General features: G+C 32.2%; 1 protein-coding gene across 1 annotated transcript in view; it reads left to right on the top strand.

Moving 5' to 3' along the window:
- Positions 1–22,302, top strand: part of LOC139511269 (xanthine dehydrogenase/oxidase-like) — a 60,535-nt gene that overhangs the window by 5,359 nt on the left and 32,874 nt on the right. The window contains exons 3-16 of the mRNA XM_071297879.1: positions 4,628–4,718; positions 5,082–5,190; positions 6,674–6,800; positions 8,032–8,093; positions 8,553–8,678; positions 10,665–10,806; positions 11,297–11,464; positions 11,814–11,890; positions 12,706–12,799; positions 13,118–13,239; positions 15,125–15,309; positions 17,185–17,335; positions 18,168–18,360; positions 19,768–19,946. Of these exons, the coding sequence (XP_071153980.1) occupies positions 4,628–4,718; positions 5,082–5,190; positions 6,674–6,800; positions 8,032–8,093; positions 8,553–8,678; positions 10,665–10,806; positions 11,297–11,464; positions 11,814–11,890; positions 12,706–12,799; positions 13,118–13,239; positions 15,125–15,309; positions 17,185–17,335; positions 18,168–18,360; positions 19,768–19,946 (1,826 nt within the window). The remainder of the gene's footprint in view (positions 1–4,627; positions 4,719–5,081; positions 5,191–6,673; positions 6,801–8,031; positions 8,094–8,552; positions 8,679–10,664; positions 10,807–11,296; positions 11,465–11,813; positions 11,891–12,705; positions 12,800–13,117; positions 13,240–15,124; positions 15,310–17,184; positions 17,336–18,167; positions 18,361–19,767; positions 19,947–22,302) is intronic.

Here is a 22,302-nt window from a genome sequence, read left to right as displayed (position 1 = left end):
TGAATCCGACAACCCGTTATTGGGTTGCTGCCCCTGAACTGGTAATTTTAGGGAATTTTTGCTGTTTTTGGCTATTATCTTGAATATTATTATAGATAGAGATAAACTGTAAACAGCAATAATGTTCAGCAAAGTAAGATTTACAAATAAGTCAACAAGACCAAAATGGTCAGTTGACCCCTTTAGGAGTTATTGACCTTTATAGTCAATTTTTAACCATTTTTCGTAAATCTTAGTAATCTTTTACAAAAATCTTCTCCTCTGAAACTACTGGGCCAAATTAATCCAAACTTGGCCACAATCATCTTTGGGGTATCTAGTTTAAAAAATGTGTGGCGTGACCCGGCCAACCAACCAAGATGGCCGCCATGGCTAAAAATAGAACATAGGGGTAAAATGCAGTTTTTGGCTTATAACTCAAAAACAAAAGCATTTAGAGCAAATCTGACAGGGTTTAATTGTTTATCAGGTCAAGATCTATCTGCCCTGATGTTTTCACATGGATCGGACAACCCGTTAGGTAACTGTCCTGAATTGGTAATTTTAAGGAAATTTTGCCGTTTTTTGTTATTATCTTGAATATTATTATAGATAGAGATAAACTGTATACAGCAATAATGTTCAGCAAAATAAGCTCTACAAAAAAGTTTGCATGACCAAAATAGTCAATTGACCCCTAAAGGAGTTATTGCCCTTTATAGTTAATTTTTAACATTTTTCATAAATTTTTGTAAATCTGTAGAAAATATTTTCCACTGTAATTACTGGGCCAAGTTCATTATAGACAGAGATATTTGTAGCAACAAGAATGTTCAGTAAAGTAATATCTACAAACACATCACTATCACCAAAACACAATTATGTCATGAATTTATCCGTGTCCATCATTTAATATGCACAAGACCAAGGTGAGCGACACAGGCTCTTTAGAGCCTCTAGTTAGTTATTATCTTGAATATTATTATAGATAGAGATAAACTGTAAACAGGAATAATGTTCAGCAAAGTTAGATTTACAAATAAGTCAACATGACCGAAATGGTCAGTTGACCCCTTAAGGAGTTATTGCCCTTTATAGTCAATTTTTAACCATTTTTCATAAATCTAAGTAATCTTTTACAAAAATCTTCTCCTCTTAAACTAATGGGCCAAATTAATCCAAAGTTAGCCACAATCATCTTTGGGGTATCTAGTTTAAAAAATGTGTGGCGTGACCCGGTCAACCAACCGAGATGGCCGCCACGGCTAAAAATAGAACATAGGGGTAAAATGCAGTTTTTGGCTTATAACTCGAAAACCAAAACATTTAGAGGAAATCTGACAAGGAGTAAAAATGTTTATCAGGTCAAGATCTATCTGCCCTGAAATTTTCAGATGAATCGGTCAACCCGTTGTTGGGTTGCTGCCCCTGAATTAGTCATTTTGAGGAAATTTTGCTGTTTTTGGTTATTATCTTGAATATTATTATAGATAGAGATAAACTGTAAACAGCGATAATGTTCATCAAAGTAAGATCTACAAATAATTCCACATGACCTAAATGGTCAATTGACCCCTTAAGGAGTTATTGCCCTTTATAGTCAATTTTTAACAATTTTCATTAATTTGGTAAATTTATGTAAATTTTTACCAAATATTTTTCTCTGTTACTAATGGGCAAAGTTCATTATAGATATAATTGTAAGAAGCAAGAATGTTCAGTAAATAAGAACTTCAAACACATCACCATCACCAAAATACAATTTTGTCATGAATCCATTTGTGTCCTTTGTTTAATATGCACATAGACCAAGGTGAGCGACACAGGCTCTTTAGAGCCTTTAGTTATGTATCACTGCTACTCATTCAGGCTATAGGTTCCTAAACTTGACTCAGTAGTCACGAGTACAAAATATGTGCTTGAAAAATCAAATCAAGTATTTGATTGGTTGATTTCTCAGTCTGAGTATGATAATTGTGCTCGAAAGTCTGAGGACCATTAGGCTCAGTACATGTATTTATGTGGAGTATTTCTCTACCAGTGCTTTTTACTCGGGCCATAGGTTTTTTAACTTCAATAAGTAGTCACGAGTACAAAATATGTGCTTGAAAAATCAAATCAAGTATTTCAATCTTGGTCAATTATGACCACAAAATGCACAAGGCTCAGTGTTTATGTGGAGTGTTTCTGTACCAGTGCTAATCACTCCGTGTTTATATAGAATATTTCTGTTTACATTTTAAATATACATCAATGAATTTGATACATTTCTGTTGTCATTTTTGTTGTTAAGTACAGATCAGGCGCGGATCCAGAGGGGGGGGGGGGTTCTGGGGGTTGGAACCCCCCTTTTTTTTGGCCGATCAATGCATTTGAATGGGAGCATATAGCTGGAACTCCCCCCTTACTCTGCGTTAGGAACCCCCCCCTTTTTAAAATGGCTGGATCCACCCCTGCAGATCACACAAATTGTTTGGATAACAAAACATTTACTGTTATAAAATTATACACTGTAAGTGTAAATTTCTGTGTTGTTCAACACTGCTACTACTACAAAAATGTATATGGTATGTAGAGTAGTCTCAGTTAAACAGATAAAATCTTTGAAGAAGATAAATAAATATTTTACAGTAAAGGTAAAAATAATTACATTAAAAGATTTTTTAGCTTACATAATTTGATATCTTATGAAAATGATTTAATTGATCAAAATGAATGCATGCATGTGGAGACTTGTACATTTTAAGCAAAAAGTAGCTGTGTGCAACTCTGCATGGCACTGCTTAATACCGAATGTGCCACATTCTCAAAAAATCTTAATTTTATTACACTTTGAAGAGTACAGAAATTTTAAAATGTCTGCTTTCAAAGTTTGAAGCTGGAGTGGAATAGGACAAATGACATCATACTATTATGACTTGTTCAAATGACTAGATCATCCATATGCATTCACAAAATTTACTATTTAACACAAAGACAGTTTTTACCAAGAAGAAAAGGGTTTAACAACTCTTTGACAATCATACCACCTTTATATTGACAACTTTTTAGGCTCATTGTTATATTGGTGTTAAATTATTTTAGTACTTGAGTTGATACCTAGCAATTCGTAATGAAACTTATAGATATTCCAGTACACTTACACTTATTTAAACATTATACAAGTCCTTTTTTGCTTATATAAGGAGATTTAAAGTTACCTGCAAACTGGTAGTTTCACATATATCAGTAATTGTTATTATCTGAGTCACATTATTCAAAGAATTCTATGGTATTGCTGAATAACATCAGCATTATGCAAACAATAGATTCATTTAAAAAGTTCTTATTGAAAGTTTTGAGTTCCATTAGCATCAAGTACAATTAGAATGAACAGGATGCTTAAACTGCTATCCAATTAGTTACAATTACATAAATGGATATGTAAAAAAATGAAAAATAAATGTGTCAAAACTAATATAGTTCTGTAAAACTTCCTTCTTATATACTGGTCAATGCTGGTAGAGAAAAACAGTCTGATCTTTAAATTTAAAACATTTAATGTGACTATACATGATATAATTATCATTCATTACATAATCTTTTCCCTTCTGTTATAAATTGTAAACCTGAATATTTACACACAGGTATTTATAGTCTGATGTCAAAGGTTAAGTGGTAGTTTATTTATGGTCAGACCCCAATCTTTTCTATTTTTGATGTTACAGTACAGCTATTTCATATAAAAGTTATATTGACTTTATTGAAAATGTAGTTTATTTTGGTATATAAAGAAATTAGAAATGAATATATAAAGATAATTAGTGGTATGATTGTCAATGAGACAGATATCCACCAAATTTCAAATGAAGTGGACGTCAAGAAATAGAGGTAACCATACAGCCTTCAACAATTAGAAAAAAACATACCTTGTAGTCAGCCAAAATATGCCCCAACATAAAAAATATGAGAAAATTTAGTTGAGAAAAACTTATGGCAGAATTTATAACTATTAAAACAATTTACAAAAAAACAAATATGATGGTCATGAACCAACAACAACCACTGAACTACTGGCTCCTGACATAAAGAATTAGGCAGAGTTAAACATGTTTGAAGGCGCTGTTAAAACCTTTAAATCAGCTGCATTTTTATGCACCTATCCTAAGTCAGGAGCCTGTTGTTCGTTGGTTGTCATTTGTTGGTATGGTTCGTTGGTATTTTTCGTTATTTATATTGATGAGTCCATTGGTTTACATGTTTGAATTGTTTTACACTAGTCATTTTTAAGGCCCTTTATAGCTTTCTTTATAGAGTGAGCCAAAGCTCAAAGGTTGTACTTTGACCTATAATTATTAAATTTTGATAAAATGTGACTTGGATGGAGGGTTGTCTCATCGGCACTGATACCACATCTTCTTATTTATATTGAAGGAGACTTACAATGCTGATATGAACATCAAACAATAACACAGACATGTTTTAGGATTTGAATCATTGTCCTTAAAATGAAAGGTTTGATGAATTACAGTACCTCTTTTATTTGCTGTGGGTTGTGAATTTGTATTTTATGAAGATGTTTTACTTTAACAGCAAATTAATATTTTGATCCTGTGTGTTGTTATGAATTGTTATTTTATTGAGAGGTTTTACCTTAACAGTTAATTAGTATTTTTACCTGGAACAAAAGGAGCGTGTGAGCAAGGAGGATGTGGATCATGTACAGTGATGATATCTCAAAAGATAGACAACAAATTAGTGTATCCTTTACTGATTATTACAACTTCCTGAAAGACAGAGTTTTTTAGCATATGGGGGGGGGGGGGGGGGGGGGGGGGATGTCAAAGAGACAACATGCAACCCTACCAAAGAGCTGACAGCAGCTGAAGGCACAATAAAAGTTTTCAGCTCTAGTTCAATCAAACCTACATGTAGTATAGAAAATATGTACCTCCTTGATTGTTTTAAACGGTTACCAGCAAAATCCACATAAATTGATATTCCACAAATAAAAATGAAACCAAATGATACACTTTTCCAGCCAGGAGATGCATCTTATATATTAGTGTCATTTCAAACTTCACATCTTGTTTACGTAAGAATCCTTAACTTAGTTTTTGCAGCCATTTCTGTGTCAATGCTTGTTTAGTACCAATATGCTATTTACATGGTATGGCTGTGACAACGGTAGAAGGTGTGGGAGGTACAGAAAAGGGACTACATCCTGTTCAGGTATGATATAGAGGGTGTGGGAGGTACAGAGAAGGGAGTACATCCTGTTCAGGTATGATATAGAAGGTGTGGGAGATACAGAAAAGGGACTACATCCTGTTCAGGTATGATATAGAGGGTGTGGGAGGTACAGAAAAGGGACTACATCTTGTTCAGGTAGGATATAGAGGGTGTGTGAAGTACAGTAAAGGGACTACATCCTGTTCAGGTAGGATATACAAATACGGAGATGAGGTATGATTGCTTAGGGAATGACTATTTAACTTCAAAAAGGGGAGGGCTTTTCTGTATGCAGATTTCCCCCATACCTTATGATGTAAAATTTTGAAAAAGATAATTGGATTAATAACATCGAAAAAAAACTAAATAAATTTGAAAAAAAATCCGGCTCAGAAAAAGAACCATACCCCAGCCCACCCCTTGATGTAAAATGGTTTCTCCCTTATGTTAACATTATCCACCATAGAATAAAGGAAGATGATGTCTACACTTGTAGGGCCTGTCTACATCCTTCAAAATTAATCAAAATCTGAACCATATAATATTATTGTTTGCTATACAAGGCCAGGACATGATCAAGTGAAACAATTATTCAAAGAAGAAATCCAACAATTTGATATATGCTATTGCGGTAAAAATATCAAACTTAAAAGACAGACAGCAAGCGATCTAGGAATAGTCACATTTACTGAAAGTTGATTCAAAGCAATCCAACTGACAAAGAAACTATGATTTATTATCCTAAAAATATCAGTCACTACACATCCAGTTAAGATTTAGTTAAAGATGTAATAAAAAGGCAGAGAAAAAATAATTTTGTGCTAAACCTGCTAAACATGGTAAGGATAAACAAAATTCAATGTTCAGTCTAATAGAATGGTTAGATCAGATTGAATAAAACACATTATAAAAATACTAAGATGTGCCATCATGTGGTATGTGGTATAAAAATACTAAGATGTGCCATCATGTGGTATGTGGTATGATTGCCAATGAGACAACTCTCAACAACAGACCAAATGACAAAGAGGTAAACTATAAGTTACCATATATGCCTTTAAGCTTTTATAAGGTAAGACAAAGATATTTTGTATACTGGTATACAGTTGTATAGCTTTTGCATGTAAATTATATGGCCTGTATAACTATAAATATTTGTCTGACTATAAAAGTCTGTATTGGTTCATTAACTATAGGCAAATTAAGTTACATATGTATACCGGTACTTGGATTTATAAATACACACTGTACATGTATAAAGGAATGTATCAAAATGTATGAAAATCTTATCAAGATCTAAGACTATATGAATTGAAAATAAAACAATTAGTGAACAGTATGGATAATGTTTTCTTGTGTCAAAGGAAGTGCTAGTCATCATATTCATGGTTTTACAGAGTATTGCATTTTCATTATACTGGGCTAAGATGCATAATAGTTTATGTTCTAAAATTTATCACAAACCAAAGATTTGTTTTCACAGAGAAGTTTGGTGGACTCCCATGGACTTCAGTGTGGATTTTGTACACCTGGAATGGTAATGACAATGTATACATTATTCCACAATGTACCACAGCCTACAGCTGACCAGATGGAGAGAGCTCTTGAAGGTGTGTCTTACTTTTAAGTTGAAGGCAGAGCTATTTCATAATATTTTGTCTATTTTAGAACTTATGCATGCTACTCTACTCAGCAGCATTAAGGTGATAAGTACTTTTTGGAGCTCTTAAACATCTCATTCTGGTATGAGTGGTATCTGATACTTTGAATTTTTCAAAAAGATGACACATTCCCCATTTCTGTTTTCAATTTTATCAATGAAAACAAACATTTTTATGAAAACAATTCCAGTAACTTCTGAACAGAATGACTTAGTATTTGTTCAGCCCCTTTGTCGTGATGATTTATAATTGTTTCAGATCTGTCAGACAGATGCTTTTTAGCTCACCTGGCTCAAAGGGCCAGGTGAGCTTTTCCCATCACTTTGCGTCCGGCGTCGTCGTCTTCCGTCGTCATCCGGCGTTAGCTTTTACAAAAATCTTCTCCTCTAAAACTACTGGGCCAAATTAAACCAAACTTGGCCACAATCATTATTGGGGTATCTAGTTTAAAAAATGTGTCCGGTGACCCGGTCACCAACCAACCAAGATGGCTGCCATGGCTTAAAAAGAACATAGGGGTAAAATGCAGTTTTTAGCTTATAAGTCAAAAACCAAAGCATTTAGAGCAAATCTGACATCAGTAAAATTGTTTATCAGGTAAGGATCTATCTGCCCTGAAAATTTCGGATGAATCGGACAACCCGTTAATGGGTTGCTGCCCCTGAATTGGTAATTTTAAGGAAATTTGGCAGTTTATTGTTATTATCTTGAATATTATTATAGATAGAGATAAACTGTAAAAAGCAATAAAGTTCAGCAAAGTAAGATTTACAAATAAGTCACGATGACTGAAATGGTCAATTGACCCCATAAGGAGTTATTGTCCTTTATAGTCAATTTTTATCAATTTTCATAAAATTTGCAAATTTTTACTAACATTTTCCACTGAAACTACTGGACCAAGTTCATTATAGAAAGAGGTAATTGTAAGCAGCAAGAATGTTCAGTAAAGTAAGATGTACAAACACATCACCATCACCAAAACACAATTTTGTCATGAATTCATCTGCTTCCTTTGTTTAATATTCACATAGACCAAGGTGAGCGACACAGGCTCTTAAGAGCCTCAATTCTTGGTTTTTCCATATTTAGAATTATGAGTCTGGGAATTCTTAGCAGAACAATGTGTGCATCTTTCTCTTGACCCATCATTTGACCTTGTATTGATTTACCTTTACAGGTAATCTATGTAGATGTACAGGATACAGACCAATTATTGATGCTTTTAAACAGGCTTCAAAGGTAATTCAAGTTTGTGAAATAGTCTCCTTATTTTTGAGAGAAAAATGTGTAAATTACTGCAATTTCAGGTGAGAATGATATAAGAAGTCTTGTATGTGATCTTTACTTTATTTGAACTCAATAATGGTTTAACCTGGTAGTTTCTAAAAAAAAAAAGCAGATCATGCGCTCGTTTTACATATCTGTATTGTTAAAATTTAAACATTCAATTAAGGATATATCCATTTATGTCTGTTTTTAAGTGTTATACAATTAGAAACAAGTAAAATAATTCTTATAACAGCCATTCTGTGCATTTTCTTAAAAAGTTAAATTTTCATACAGTTTTTGGAACTGCAAATATAGAGAACATGAACCAACCCACTAAATAGTTTACCATAGTGTTTGTTTGTATAAATAACACGTTTCATGAAAATATTTTTTGTGTATTTTGCAAAGCAAAGTTTTCTTATTTTCTAGGCATGTCCCTGTGGCTTAGGACTGTGCCAGCAGTCTGATTCAACAGATTCAAGCATTGAAACAAAAACAGTTACAGAACAGAATAGAGATCCATCACAGAGCTTTATATTCCCGCCAGAATTACAGGTACAAGGAATTATAAAGCTGAACAGTTAGATGGTTAAATCAATAAAAAGTAAAATAACAAACAAAAAAAACTCCAAGGAAAGTTTAAGCAAACTTCTGTAGTCAAATGGCAAAACTAAAAGCTCAAACACATCAAACAAATGGATAACAACTGTCATATTCCTGACTTGAAAGTCTCATTTATTTAATATTGAGTTTTGTACATTGTTGCAATAGTTCAGTTGAGGCAGCCATACAGTTTGCACATTATTGTAGTACTTGTACAACAACTTGTCCAAGAATTTAAATTTAAAATAATATTGCAACGATAGACAAAACAACACATAAATTAAAAAATATGAATAAGGCATGAGTTTATTATCAGTGTCTGGATATTTTAATCCTTTGATAAGATAATCTTTGTATTACTTTGACAAATGGCTTTTTCATTCAAATGAAGTAGAAAATGAAAGGAACTATAAAAAACTATGAACACAAGTTTATATAAGACCAAAGTCCTTGAGATACTTTAAATTGTATTCTTTCGTATGTTTAAATATATGGTTGTAAGGATTAATTTAAAAGGCAAACCATAAATAATGGACTGACATACATTTGAGACACATTAAACAAATAAATGTATTTTTAATGCAATAAATCAATTTCTTTGCATAGCAATATAATATTTCCCACAGAAAGTAACCAAAAGTTAGTGTGCAATAAATTCCAATATTTCACTACAGTGGGGTGCTCATTTTCGCCATATCTTTCCATGTTTTCTTCAGTTTATGTTCAGGTCTTTATGTTTTTGAAGTGTACTGATATTGCTATATGACGATAACTTCAAATGCAAAATATTCTTAGCTTTAAAACGTATTTGTTTTGAGAAAAATCATTTGAAATGTTGGATTAAAGGGTGTTTGAAATTTCCTGATGTTTTGTCAACGGCGGACACATATTCTCCGTTGTTACACATCTTTTTAAAACTAAATAACTGCAGCTTTAAGTCAATATGTATCAAATGAATTTCATTATAGATGATTATCGAACCACAGATGAATTATCACGTTGTGATTGGTTAAATGCCGTCACGTGGTGACCCCCTATGAGACCATATGGGGTTAGTAAGTTTCATATGGGGTTGATGACGCCTTAATGGCAACGTCATCTATTAATGTTGTTGTGTTTCATGTTTATTTTTCAACAAAACGCAGCAGAAAAAGTCCAGCGTCCGATAAATTCGTTATAAGGTTAACTACTGACCCCCTACAAATCCATAGAGGGTGAATAAAATTTAAAGGGGACTCGGCCTCAGGCCTCACCCCCTATGGATTTTACTAACCCTCTATGGATCCGTATGGGGTCAGTAGCGAACCATATAACTTATAATAGCAGACATTTGAAAGGTGTAAAAAAAAAAACTGAAATTTAGGGCAATCAGTCAAAAGAATTACTAAAGAAAATTAATACTTCTTTGAAATCGTTTGTTTCATTCAGGAAATTGGCTGAAAATCGTTGTCCGTTTTTCACTCCTTTGTGGTAAGTGCCGAAATTTGGTCTCATTTTCAAAAATTATAATATTTGTTATAAAAATATAATTTACCGGCATATTTCTTCAATTTCAACCATCCTTTGAAGTTTTTACACCTCAAAATCATAAAACAGCGAAATTGTGTCAACGGCGAATATGAGCGCCCCACTTTAGTGCAATATATCTTCAAAATTCATGACGTCATCAATGTCAAACTCTTAGTTTAAACCAATTCTTACTTTAAAATATATATTGCTATACAATAAAAGGGTTATTGCATGAATATTGGGGAATATTGTCCCTTGTAGAACATATATTGCACTCGCAAGCTCGAGTAATATTAAATTCTACTCGGACAATATTTCCAACGATTCATGCAATAACCCTATATAATTATAAGTTCATTAAATTTTATTATTTATTTTCAGAGCTGTTGTAAACCACAATTTCTATTTATTTTTATTAACACTTTTCAGGTAAAAGAAGAATACAGAAAATCTTCAGTTGTATTCACCAAGGGGGACTACTCTTGGTACAGACCTGGTTCCCTGTCTGACTTGTTACAGATTAAGCAACAGAATCCTGATGCCTGTCTTCTGATGGGTTGCACTTCAGTTGGTAATTAGCTAGATGATCTTTTTTGGACAATCAATGTCATCTTTATCCACTGAAATATTAAAATATCACAACAGTTTCATAATAAATCTTGCTCTATTGCTTTACATTAATACCTGAAAATTAGTTTTGCATTGAGCATGTTGAGAAACTTTGCACTTGTTATATAAAAAACAGAGGACAAATGCATTTATTATTGATAAACCCATTAGTGATCTACAGTTCTAATCATCATTTTTAATAGGTAATAAAAGTATTACAGCGATGATCAGTTTACCTATTGTCCAGTTTTCTGATAAAATTGATTTGAACATAAATACTTATGTTAGACCATTGACCTTTGAAACAGTGTAATGGCTACCAATGCACTAAAAGGGTATCAGCAGTGAGAAAAACACCTTGTTACAGTAAACTATTAAACATTTTCTGCTCTTTTGTCACAATGTTGTCTCTTTGACACATTTCTGTTCTCAATTTTATTGTTTGTTTATAGGGTTTTTGCTGAGAACAGGACAGATGAAATCAAAAACAATCATTTGTGGATCAAATGTTCCTGAACTTTGTACAGTAGAGGTGACAGATACAGAGTTTGTCATAGGCTCTGCAGTTACCATGAGAAGTCTAGAGCAGGCTCTTAATGATAAAGCCAAGGGTGTGAATGGTAAAAAGTTAACTTTCAGTCCTTATGATCTTTCATATAAAAAAGAAGATTTGGTATGATTGCCAATGAGACAACTCTCCACAAAAGCCCAATGACACAAAAATTAACAACTATAGGTCTCTGTACAGCCAAATAATTGAAATGTCAAGTAGTAAATGAAATACAATATTTAAAAGTCATTGATGTCCATAGCTAAGAAACAGCATTCTTTATTTATCTATGGTGCTGTTTCACTATAAATTGTATGAATAGACTAAGAAAATCATATCTAGAACCCCTCTCAATTACTTTCCATCCCTTGTTTTATCCTTTAGTCATTGCTTTATTGACATTATTCTGCAACTTTTAGAGAACCAGTTAAGAACTTTTGATGCTTTACAAGATGGTTTAAGATGGATTGGTGCTGATCAGATCAGAAATATGGCTGTAAGGTTTTTTTCTTATATTTTTTTGTAAACTTTATAACAGATTTTCTGTACTGTTGCATGCTGTAATGCATGACCAGAGTTATCTTCCATCTTGTAATTATATTCTCATTTTTTGTATAGCTGATTTTTAAAACATATTTTTAATAAAAACAAACCAATTTCTATGCTTAATGAAAAACTAAATAAAAAATTTTATACATGAAACCATATACTGTAAATTCAGAAATTATTATTTGCATTTATTATTGCGATTTTGACTTAAATGCGATTTTAATTTTTAGGATTTTGAGAAAAAATGTGAGTTTAGATTATTGCGTTTACAACGTTAACTATGTCAAAATTTTTGCAATAATAAAAAACCTCGCAATAATTTCTGAATTTACAGTACTCTAGCAGATGTGATTAATCGAATAAAGTGAATACTAATGATTTATAAATTTAAAAGAAGGGTCGATGGGAGATAACTAGTAAAAGCAGACAAAAGTTGTGCTGCATAAGTTTAATTATGATCAGTCTCGTCATAAATATACTTCTCCTTGAGTTGTGATGAATATGCTTTCAAGAAAGACAACTCTTGCAAACAAAGTCAAATCAATGCAAATTTTGAAAAGAGAGGAAGTTGAAAATGCTTAAATTTTACATTGTCTGTTCTTGCTATTACACATGACAGGTTTCATTTTATGTGTTTTTGTCCTTATTACTACTGAAAGTCTTACCAATATATATATTTGGTTAGGTAATTAGCAAGTTTGACAATTATTTGTAGTGAAAATATATTGTATGATAACCGTTGAATAACATTTTCTCTTTCAGACAATTGGAGGACATATCATGAGCCAGGCTCCTAACCATGATTTACAGACATTACTTATGGCCATGGGAGCACAACTTAACTTTTTGTATCTTGGTGAGTTGTACTTTCCTAATTATCCTAAAGATGTTTTTAAAATTAGAGGAATTAAGCTTAAATTGTTTCTTCTGTTATAACCAGTTAAAAACTTACCTAATGGACTATTTTTTTTCTTTCAGAAACTCACTTTATCTCTCTCCTTTAAATCATTATGATTCAGTAAATAATGAAAGCACTCAGAATAAGTGATATGTGTTTTAATTAAATAAGTATTCAGCTTAAATCAAGCACAGATTTAAAAAAAAAGTATTAATATCATTGATAATGTTTAAAGAAAATTATTTGATGAAATATATTTGTAATTATTTTATACAGATAAAAATAACACACAGAAAAGTATAAGCTGTAGACTTGATGATACATTCCTGAAGAATGGACCTGGGAGATTTGGAACAGCCGAAATTATGACATCAATCAGTATTCCTTTGACATCTAAGGTAAATTGTAACTTCTATTTGTATGATAAAATGTCAATGACAACCACCCAAAGACACAAATGTACTAAAATAACCTTTTTAGCTTATGCCATCACTTGGCGTCCATCGTCGTCTGTCGTTGTCGTAAACTATTTAAAAAATCTTGTCCTCTAAAACTACTGGGCCAAATACATTCAAACTTTAAATAAATGTATCTAAGGGTATCTAGTTTATAAATTGTATCCAAAGTTTAGATCCATTGACAATGCCACCATGGCTAAAAATAGAACAAAGGGGTCAAATGCAGTTTTTTGGCTTACATCTCAAAAACCAAATCGTTTATAGCAATTCTGACATGGAGATTAAGTTCTTCAATTGGTCAAAATCTTTCAGCCTTGTAATTTTCAGAAGAATTGATCAACCCATTTAAGGGTTGCTGCAACTAAATTGGTAGTTTAAAGGAAATTTTGCATTTTTTTTTTATTATGTTGAATATTATTATAGATAAGTATAAACTGTAAACAGCAATTATGTTCAGCAAAGTAAGATCTACAAAAAAAAAAAAAAAAAGTTAATATAACCAAAATTGTCAATAGACCCCTTAGGAAGTTATTTACCTTAAAAGACAATTTTACACAAATTGTTCATCAAGTTTACTTACATTTAAAAATCTTCTCCTCTGGAACTATTATGCCTAATACTTCTGAACTTTAAAAGAATGTTCCTTTAGAATTTAGTTTATGAATTTTATCAGAATTTTTTATCCATCGACAAACATGGCCGCCATGGTTTTAAAAATAGAACAAAGGGGTCAATACCATTTAAAACCACTAACAAACCAGTAAATCTCATGAATCCATTAAAATCACGCATTACTTTTTGTAAGAAAATAATTAATATTTTTGTAAGATATGCTATTGAAATAAAGATTAATTGGGAATTCTTGCTACATTGAAGACCCATTGGTGGCCTCCAGCTGTTGTCTGCTCTATGGTTGGGTTGTTGTCTCTTTGACACATTCCCCATTTCCTTTCTCAATTTTAATGACAAACATCAATGAAATACTTTGACTGAAATAGTCCTCTCTTCACGAGATTAATGGGCCATTAAGGAGGCTCGAGGATATAAAAATTTCAGAAAAAAATTAAACATTTGTTTTTCATTACAAATTTTATTTATTACCTTTTGTAGTTGTTACGTTATCATATGGTACAAAAAACATTCAAAACAGTTAATTCGTGTTGGCCCCAGATGACTTTTGAAATGTAAACATCATGGAAAAAGTTCCAAATTATCTTTGTCTTTGGTGGAAAAATGCCATTTTTTGGCTTTAAAATTGAAATATCTCTTTTAACTCATCGGTGACCTATATTTTTTAATATAATTTCGATATATGCTGTACTTAAACTAAATAATGGTAAAATTTGAGCGATTTCTGTAATAAATTTCTTTTTTTTATTTCAATATTACCTTTATTTCTCCTATTAGTTCAACAGAAAAAAAAACACTTTTACAACGATGTATGCTTCTTTCGAAGGCAGATTGTGAGCGCAAATGAACGGTGACCCCATTTTTTAATTTTATTTTTCTATTAACTATAAGATAAAGTTCATTTATAGAAAAATATAGAGAAATCCTATATAAATGATTTAGACCCGCGAACCCCCTTAAGGTAATAATGGGCATTATTTTCTGTAGATAATAAGTAACGTCTATTTAAAAGATAAACAATATCAAACTAATGGTCATTAAATTAAATCCAATGAATGTTATGACCTCTTTTGTTATGTGTAATTAACTTATCGGTATTGATTAGTTTTATGTCTGCCAGATCTTAGGTAATACGCTATGTACACACAAATACTTTGATTGTGACTGTGGTTTAATGGCATTTTGTTTACTTTAGGAGGAGTATGTGAGTTTCTTTAAACAGCCAGGAAGGAGAGGTTTTGACTATGCAGTGTTGAATGCTGGGATATGCATCCAGTTTAAACCAGACAGTCATGTGGTTAAACAGGCCAGAATATGTTTAGGAAATATCGATAAAAAGCCTGTTTTTGTCAAGTCAGCGGAATCAGAATTAGAAGGAAAGTATGTACAGTATTTTTATTATTTCTTTATACTAGAAGATGTCCACTATATAGTGGTATCATTTGGCAAGTGTTGAAACAAAAAGTTTTAAAATTTCTAGGGCAGTATGTAGACCATAGCGTATAAGACACAGATTGATATTAACAGTCTTGGAATTTGGGTATATTCTCAAAAATTGGTGTTTTCTGTGGAAAAAAGGTTGTTTCAAAGACAAAGGAGTAGGTCCGGTAAGGACCGATTTTGGCCTCAAATTTCAGGTTCATCTAACGAAAGATTTTGGACACTTTTTAAACACTTAAGTGTCTATTTCAATTGATTTGATTAATTTTTGGGAAAGATTTTAACTGATTGAGTCATTAAAAACGCTCCGATTCAAGCTTAAATATGAAAAATCTATCAAATATGCCAAATAACGTCACTTTTCAGTTGGTTTTTGTCAAAAATGAAAGTGGCCGCATCCGTGTTCATCCTCAACCTTTATATATGTTATGTATTATCGTCAAATACAACTTACATTTCAATATTATGAATGAACACGAATGCGGCCACTTTCATTTTAGACGGACACCGTCTAAAATTTAACTAAAATGCACAAATTGTGCAGATTTCAGTAATTTAGCATGACTTAATGATGCCAGAACCCGATATATGTACATTGTATTGTCAAAAACAGCCTATATTTATGTAGCAGAAGCATTCTACTTTCCAATAAATAACCAAAAGATTACAATTTCACAATTTTGTAAAACTGCTATATTTTGGGGCCAAAAAGGGGTCTTACTGAACCTACTCCTTTAGGAATTACACATTTCCACATGTATATACTCTATGTCATAAATATTTCCAACTGTATGGTTAAGGGGGAGTTGTGGACCAATGAAATCGGTCTCTTCCTTTATCAGAATAGATTTTATGCTCTAATATATAGCAAATTTAACAAGTTGCTTGATTCGCTGAACACTTTTTTATATGCATTTATATAAAGGCTTGCATATAAACTGCTGTAAATAGATATAAGCTAAAAAAAAATTTAAATACAAATAAGGCCGTTAGTTTTCTTGTTTGAATTGTTTTACATTGTCATATCGTGGCCTTTTATAGCTGATTATGGGGTATGGGCTTTGCTCATTGTTGAAAGCCGTACAGTCCCTATAGTTGTTAATGTCTTTGTCATTTTGGTCTCTTGGGGATAGTTGTCTCATTGGCAATCATACTACATCTTCTTTTTTTATGTTTTGATATCTTTATTTAAAATCAGAGATGAGACTTTATACATGCAAAAATGTCAAACTCAAAAATTAGATGACCAACACCAATTCTTATATTTGACAAAGAAAATGTTAAGCAAAATTTCTTATCATACCATTAAAAAAAATTGTTTCAAAAAGGACATGGACTTTGTAAAGCAAATAGTTAAAAAAAAGTATGTATTAAAATAAAATGTGGTAAGATTGCCAATGAGACAACTCTTCACAAGAGACCAAAAGACACAGACATTATCAACTATAGGTCAAAGCACAGATGTCACCAATACTGCATACTGCATAGTCAGCTATAAAATATACCTCTTTTTTTAGTTAAATAGATATTATCACTAATTGTACACCATTACTGGACATTAAAAATGTTCCCATAATATTTTCACTTAAAAAAATGTCTGATGCCACAAAAGAAAAGTGATTGCTGTATAACATCAATAGTTCAAGTTTTGTGTTCAATTGTTGCAGAATCACAATTACGGATAAGGAAAAGTATCCCACATACATGGTGATCTGCCTTCGAAAATCAAATTCCCTATGGTGACAAAAAATGGAGATAAAACTTCAAACTTTTTTTTTTCTATGACTTTATTTTCCTTATCATTTCATTTTCCAGGAAATGGGAAGATATAGACTTCAGTTCTGTGACTGACAAGTTAATCACAGAGTTATCTAGCATAGAGAAAGGGGAAGATTTAAAGTTCAAAACAACATTAGCTGCTAGTTTTCTGTATAAATTTTCTCTACAGATGAACAAAAGTTTGAAGGTAATAAGTGTTCAATTTATCCCAAACCAAAAACACAAGAATTTCAAATCAGAAATTTCATACTTACCAATCATTATTATTCCTGGGATACAAACCAAACCAAAAGAATAAGAATTTCAAATCAGAATCCTGTGGATTTATTATTATTCTTGGGATACAAAATTTTGTAGATTTGTAACGTAAAGGTTTACCACAAATAAAAATGTTCTATGACATACAAATTTATTTTAGATTTATATGCAGACTTTGGCAGAGGAGGGCTGTTTTAATTTTAATTTGTTTTACCACAAACCAGTCTGCACCCAGGATTTCAAACGTTCAATAAATATCTGTAAACAGGAAGTCAAAAATTCATGAGCAAGTTAAAAACTAGGAATTACAGGTTTAATGAATCACTTGTTGTTTTGCTAATGTGTCACCAAAATTAGTTTCCTACCATCAAAGATGGTGGTAATGCCCTTTACTGTCAGACGTCAAATGGTTATTTTTGGCTAACGTTAGCATCAAATTGGTTAAAATTTTATTGTGATTCCCCAAATATCCTTATCGTGATACGTCAGATGTCTGAAATAACTATCGTTACCGTTATTTTTGGGAAAAAAATAGCATGATTTGTCAAATTCAGCTAATTTTTTTATTGTCTAAAAGAAAATGTACATTTTATCGTCATGCACTAAAAATTAGCTTTAACGTCATTTGGCAAGAATTTTTACTGTTATACGTCATGAAGGTACCCCCTTTACTACCCTCATCAAAGTTCTTATCAAGCATTTAGGATCAAAACTCCTTATTTCAAATAGTGCATATTTATGATTACATTAACAATTTATAGATACAAGACAAAGATTTAAGGGAAAGCAGTGCTGCAGACAAACTTAAAATAGACCCATCTACTGGTATCCAAATCTATGACGTTCCTGATGATGATGGTAAACACGTTGTATGGAAACCAGTCCCTAATGTTGGATCAGAGTACATTGTAGCTGGAGAAGCTGTATTTATTGATGATATGCCAAAGTTTAGTAGTAAGTCTATTATGATGGTAATAATATGGGATACTGTGGATTCATTTATTTTTGTGGGTACCAATTTTCGTTGATTGAGGTAAAGTTGCATTTTCATGGATATTAGATTTCTGGGTTTTGGCAAAGTCTGTATCATATTCCTATAAGAAATTTGTAACTCATTGAACGTTTAAATTTGTTGGTTCCCCTGTACCAACAAAATCCACAAAAATTGGTATCCAACAAATAATAATGAATCCACAAGTTTGTCTCCTATATGGTTAATAAGAATTGGTTAAGGTACGGTGGATTCATTTCACGGGGGTAACTTCGATATTTTCTTGGTAGGGGTGTGCCATTTTTGTCTCAAAAAACGTACCCATTTTAATATAACATTCACTGAAATTCAGTACCTATAGTTATATAAATATTTAAGAAAGAATGACCTATACTTATATACAATATTTAAAATATGAGCCATGCTTATATAAGCACTAACTCACCGGGGTTCATTTGGGAACTTATTTGAAAGGTGAACTTTCAAATGAATTGATTTAATTTAATATAATAATTGACCATTAATAATGTATGATTCTCAAAAGCATATTTATATATGATATGTAGATCATACCCCGAATCAATGTATAGTTATCAAACGTAAATGCATTTTAATATAGGATGTCATTAAAAAGGAGGGCCATTTTTATATAAAATCTTGCAAAATTATGACCCATATTTTTGGCACATCCCCGTATACCCAATAATAGGAAGTTGACCCCCCGTGATTCATTTATTTTTTGTGGTTTAAGGAAGGAAAATTTGAACTTTGAATGAGCATTTTGATGAGTGGTTCATCTGTACCCATCATATCCATGAACATTGGTATCCAACAATTAATAATGAATGTATAGTAGTAAACCTTGCATGAAATTGTAGTCTTTTTTTTGCGCATTTTTGCGCCTGTCCCAAGTCAGGAGCCTCTGGCCTTTGTTAGTCTTGTATTATTTTAATTTTAGTTTCTTGTGTACAATTTGGAAATTAGTATGGCGTTCATTATCACTGAACTAGTATATATTTGTTTAGGGGCCAGTTGAAGGACGCCTCCGGGTGCGGGAATTTCTCGCTACATTGAAGACCTGTTGGTGACCTTCTGCTGTTGTTTTTTTTCTATGGTCGGGTTGTTGTCTCTCTGGCACATTCCCCATTTCCATTCTCAATTTTATTATCAACTTGAAACTTAATACACATGTTCATAATGATGTGAACATTTCAAAACATATGATAAATTAGGGGTTTGAATCCAGATTTTGGGATTCATAAAACATGGAAGTATGATTGTGTAAGCTGAGCATAGTGTCTAAGAATTTTATCAGCAGTGTTGGCATTGTTTAAGAGTTAACAAGATTTTTTGTTTGACTTTGTTTGTAGATGAACTATATGCTGCAGTTGTTACCAGCACAAGATCACATGCTAAAATATTGAACGTTGATGCATCAGAAGCCTTAGCTGTGCCAGGAGTGGTAGACTATATATGTCATAAAGATATTCCAGGGTGTAATAAATTTGGCCTTATGATACATGATACACCACTCTTTGCTGAAGAGGAAGTAAGTAGTAGATTGTAGAGTTCTCTTATCCTCATTTAGTTATGTTTTTTTTTTATGCCCCAGGCCATCCGTCCCACTTTAGGTTAAAGTTTTTGGTCAAGGTAGTTTTTGATGAAGTTGAAGTCAAATCAACTTGAAACTAAGTACATTTTGTACACATGTTCCCTGTCACCCTGTAATATGATCTCTCTAATTTTAATGCCAAATAAGAGTTTTGACCCAAATTCTAGGGTCCACTGAAAATAGAAAATGATAGTGCAATTGGGGCATCTGCGTACTATGGAAACCAAGGATCCAGAAAAATTTTTCACCTAATTTCAAGTCATTTTGAGATAACTTAAAAGTTGGTGCCCTTTTTCAAAAAAAGATTGTCAAAATATCATAACTGAGTATGCTCATACTCGTAGCCTCAATGAACTTGTTTTACTGTTGCTTGCATCGCATTTACTTCATGAATTTTCCTACCATTTTCCTAAAATCGTTCAAGTGCAATTTAGAGAAGGCAGCAGTTTAAAAGTGAAACTATTTTAATGACTCAAAAGGATAAATTTCTTAGACAAAGCTTACGTTTCTTTCGATTTTGAAACTGGATGTTTTGCAAAATTCTAAAATGAACAATTCCAGACTCATTTCCCGTGTCATATGGTATTTTGATCCCCCTGCAGTATATTGAACCCCCAACTATAGACCTTGAATTTAAAAAATTCTAGCTATTCTAACTCCTTAACATAGTAATAATACTCTAATAAGTAGTTTGTATGTATTTAACATGATGGAAAAGATGTTTTGAAAATTTTGCCTAGCCATGGTATTTTGAACCCCCTGCAGTATATTGAACCCCTACTAAAAACTTCAAATTAAAAAAAATGATAGCCAACAAATTGTAAATTAGACTATCTGCAATACTATTTATCAACCACAAGGGGGTTCAAAATACCATATGGGAAAAATGACCCCGGGGTCAAAATACCATACTGTATAATGACTTTAAATTTAATTTTAAATCAGAATTGACAATTGTTTTAGCTGAAAAGTATTTGAATAATGAAGACAGTTGTTATGGAATTTTAATTTCTTCATAATATTAGTTCTGAGCTTGTGATCAAAAGCCAGGTGTCAATTAAACACACAGGTAAAGAGATTAGCGATCATCAGCCAATACTTCCCCGAGGCATTAATATAGTTCGGCGTTTTGCATTTGCGCCGATCTGCATTTTATTTGCGCAAATTTTTTCTTTCATTTGCGCTGATTTTTGTTTTCATTTACGCCAATTTTTTACAGGTAATTTACAGATTAATTACAGGTGAATAGATATAAGAAGATGTGGTATGAGTGCAAATGAAACAACTCTCCATCCAAGTCATGTTATTTTTCATTTATCATTATAGACCTCTTCCGTCATCCAGTTGTACACTATATTCACATACTTTAAAATCAAGAAGTAAAAACCTTGGATAAAAGCACTCTGGTTTATACTAAAATGACGAATTGAAAATCTATTTACAGCATTCAAATCCATAAAAACGGAATACATTAAAATCATAATCTGTTCTTGCTGAGTATTTATAGGCAACACATCTAATATATTCCTTTCTTGTGATTTCGTCTCTTCTATATTTGTTGTAATTGTCAATTCTAACGAAGTCCATCTTTTCTTTGTCTGGCTAACGTACTTATGTGTATGGACGTCGATGGTTAAAGAATTGACTCTTCGGATCGTTGCAGTGTGCAATATGTCCATCAATTTACAGCAAAGTTCAGAACAATATGTATCAAAATTAACTAAAACCTATGTTTATAACCAGATTTTACCAATATACCTTCACGGTATAGTACATGTAAAAGTATTCTCTTACCTGTAAATCCAATTAGCCTAAGGAGCAAATATAAAATCGGCTCAAATGAAAAAATGAAATTGGCGCAAATGAAAGAATGAAAATTTAGAAAATCGGCGCAAATGTCATACGCCCATATAGTTATATATTAGGAGGGCCCTCGGGATTATAACACTATATTGAGGTGGCAGTTTTATTACAGGAAAGGACAAAAACAAGTTCAAAATGGTGATTTAGAAACTTGATCTCAACGAAATGACCGAAATTATTTCTGTTAAAAAATAAAATTTGACCTAAATCCCAATTCCGTGTTTAGGACAAACACTTTCAGTTTAGGACAAGACTGGCAAATATGACTGTTTCCGGACCCTTGATGGACACATTCTTGTTTTTCAACGTTTCAACAAGATTTATTGATCATTAGTGCTGGAACATTTTGAACTTGTTTGGTGATAAAACTCACAAGTAAAATAATCAGTTATCCTCCTTTTTAGCTCACCTGGCCCGAAGGGCCAAGTGA

The sequence above is a fragment of the Mytilus edulis genome, chromosome 2 (assembly GCF_963676685.1).
Source record: "Mytilus edulis chromosome 2, xbMytEdul2.2, whole genome shotgun sequence".
Classification (NCBI taxonomy): domain Eukaryota; kingdom Metazoa; phylum Mollusca; class Bivalvia; order Mytilida; family Mytilidae; genus Mytilus; species Mytilus edulis.
Note: the sequence above shows the minus strand (reverse complement) of the source record. Positions and strands in the feature narration are given on the sequence as shown.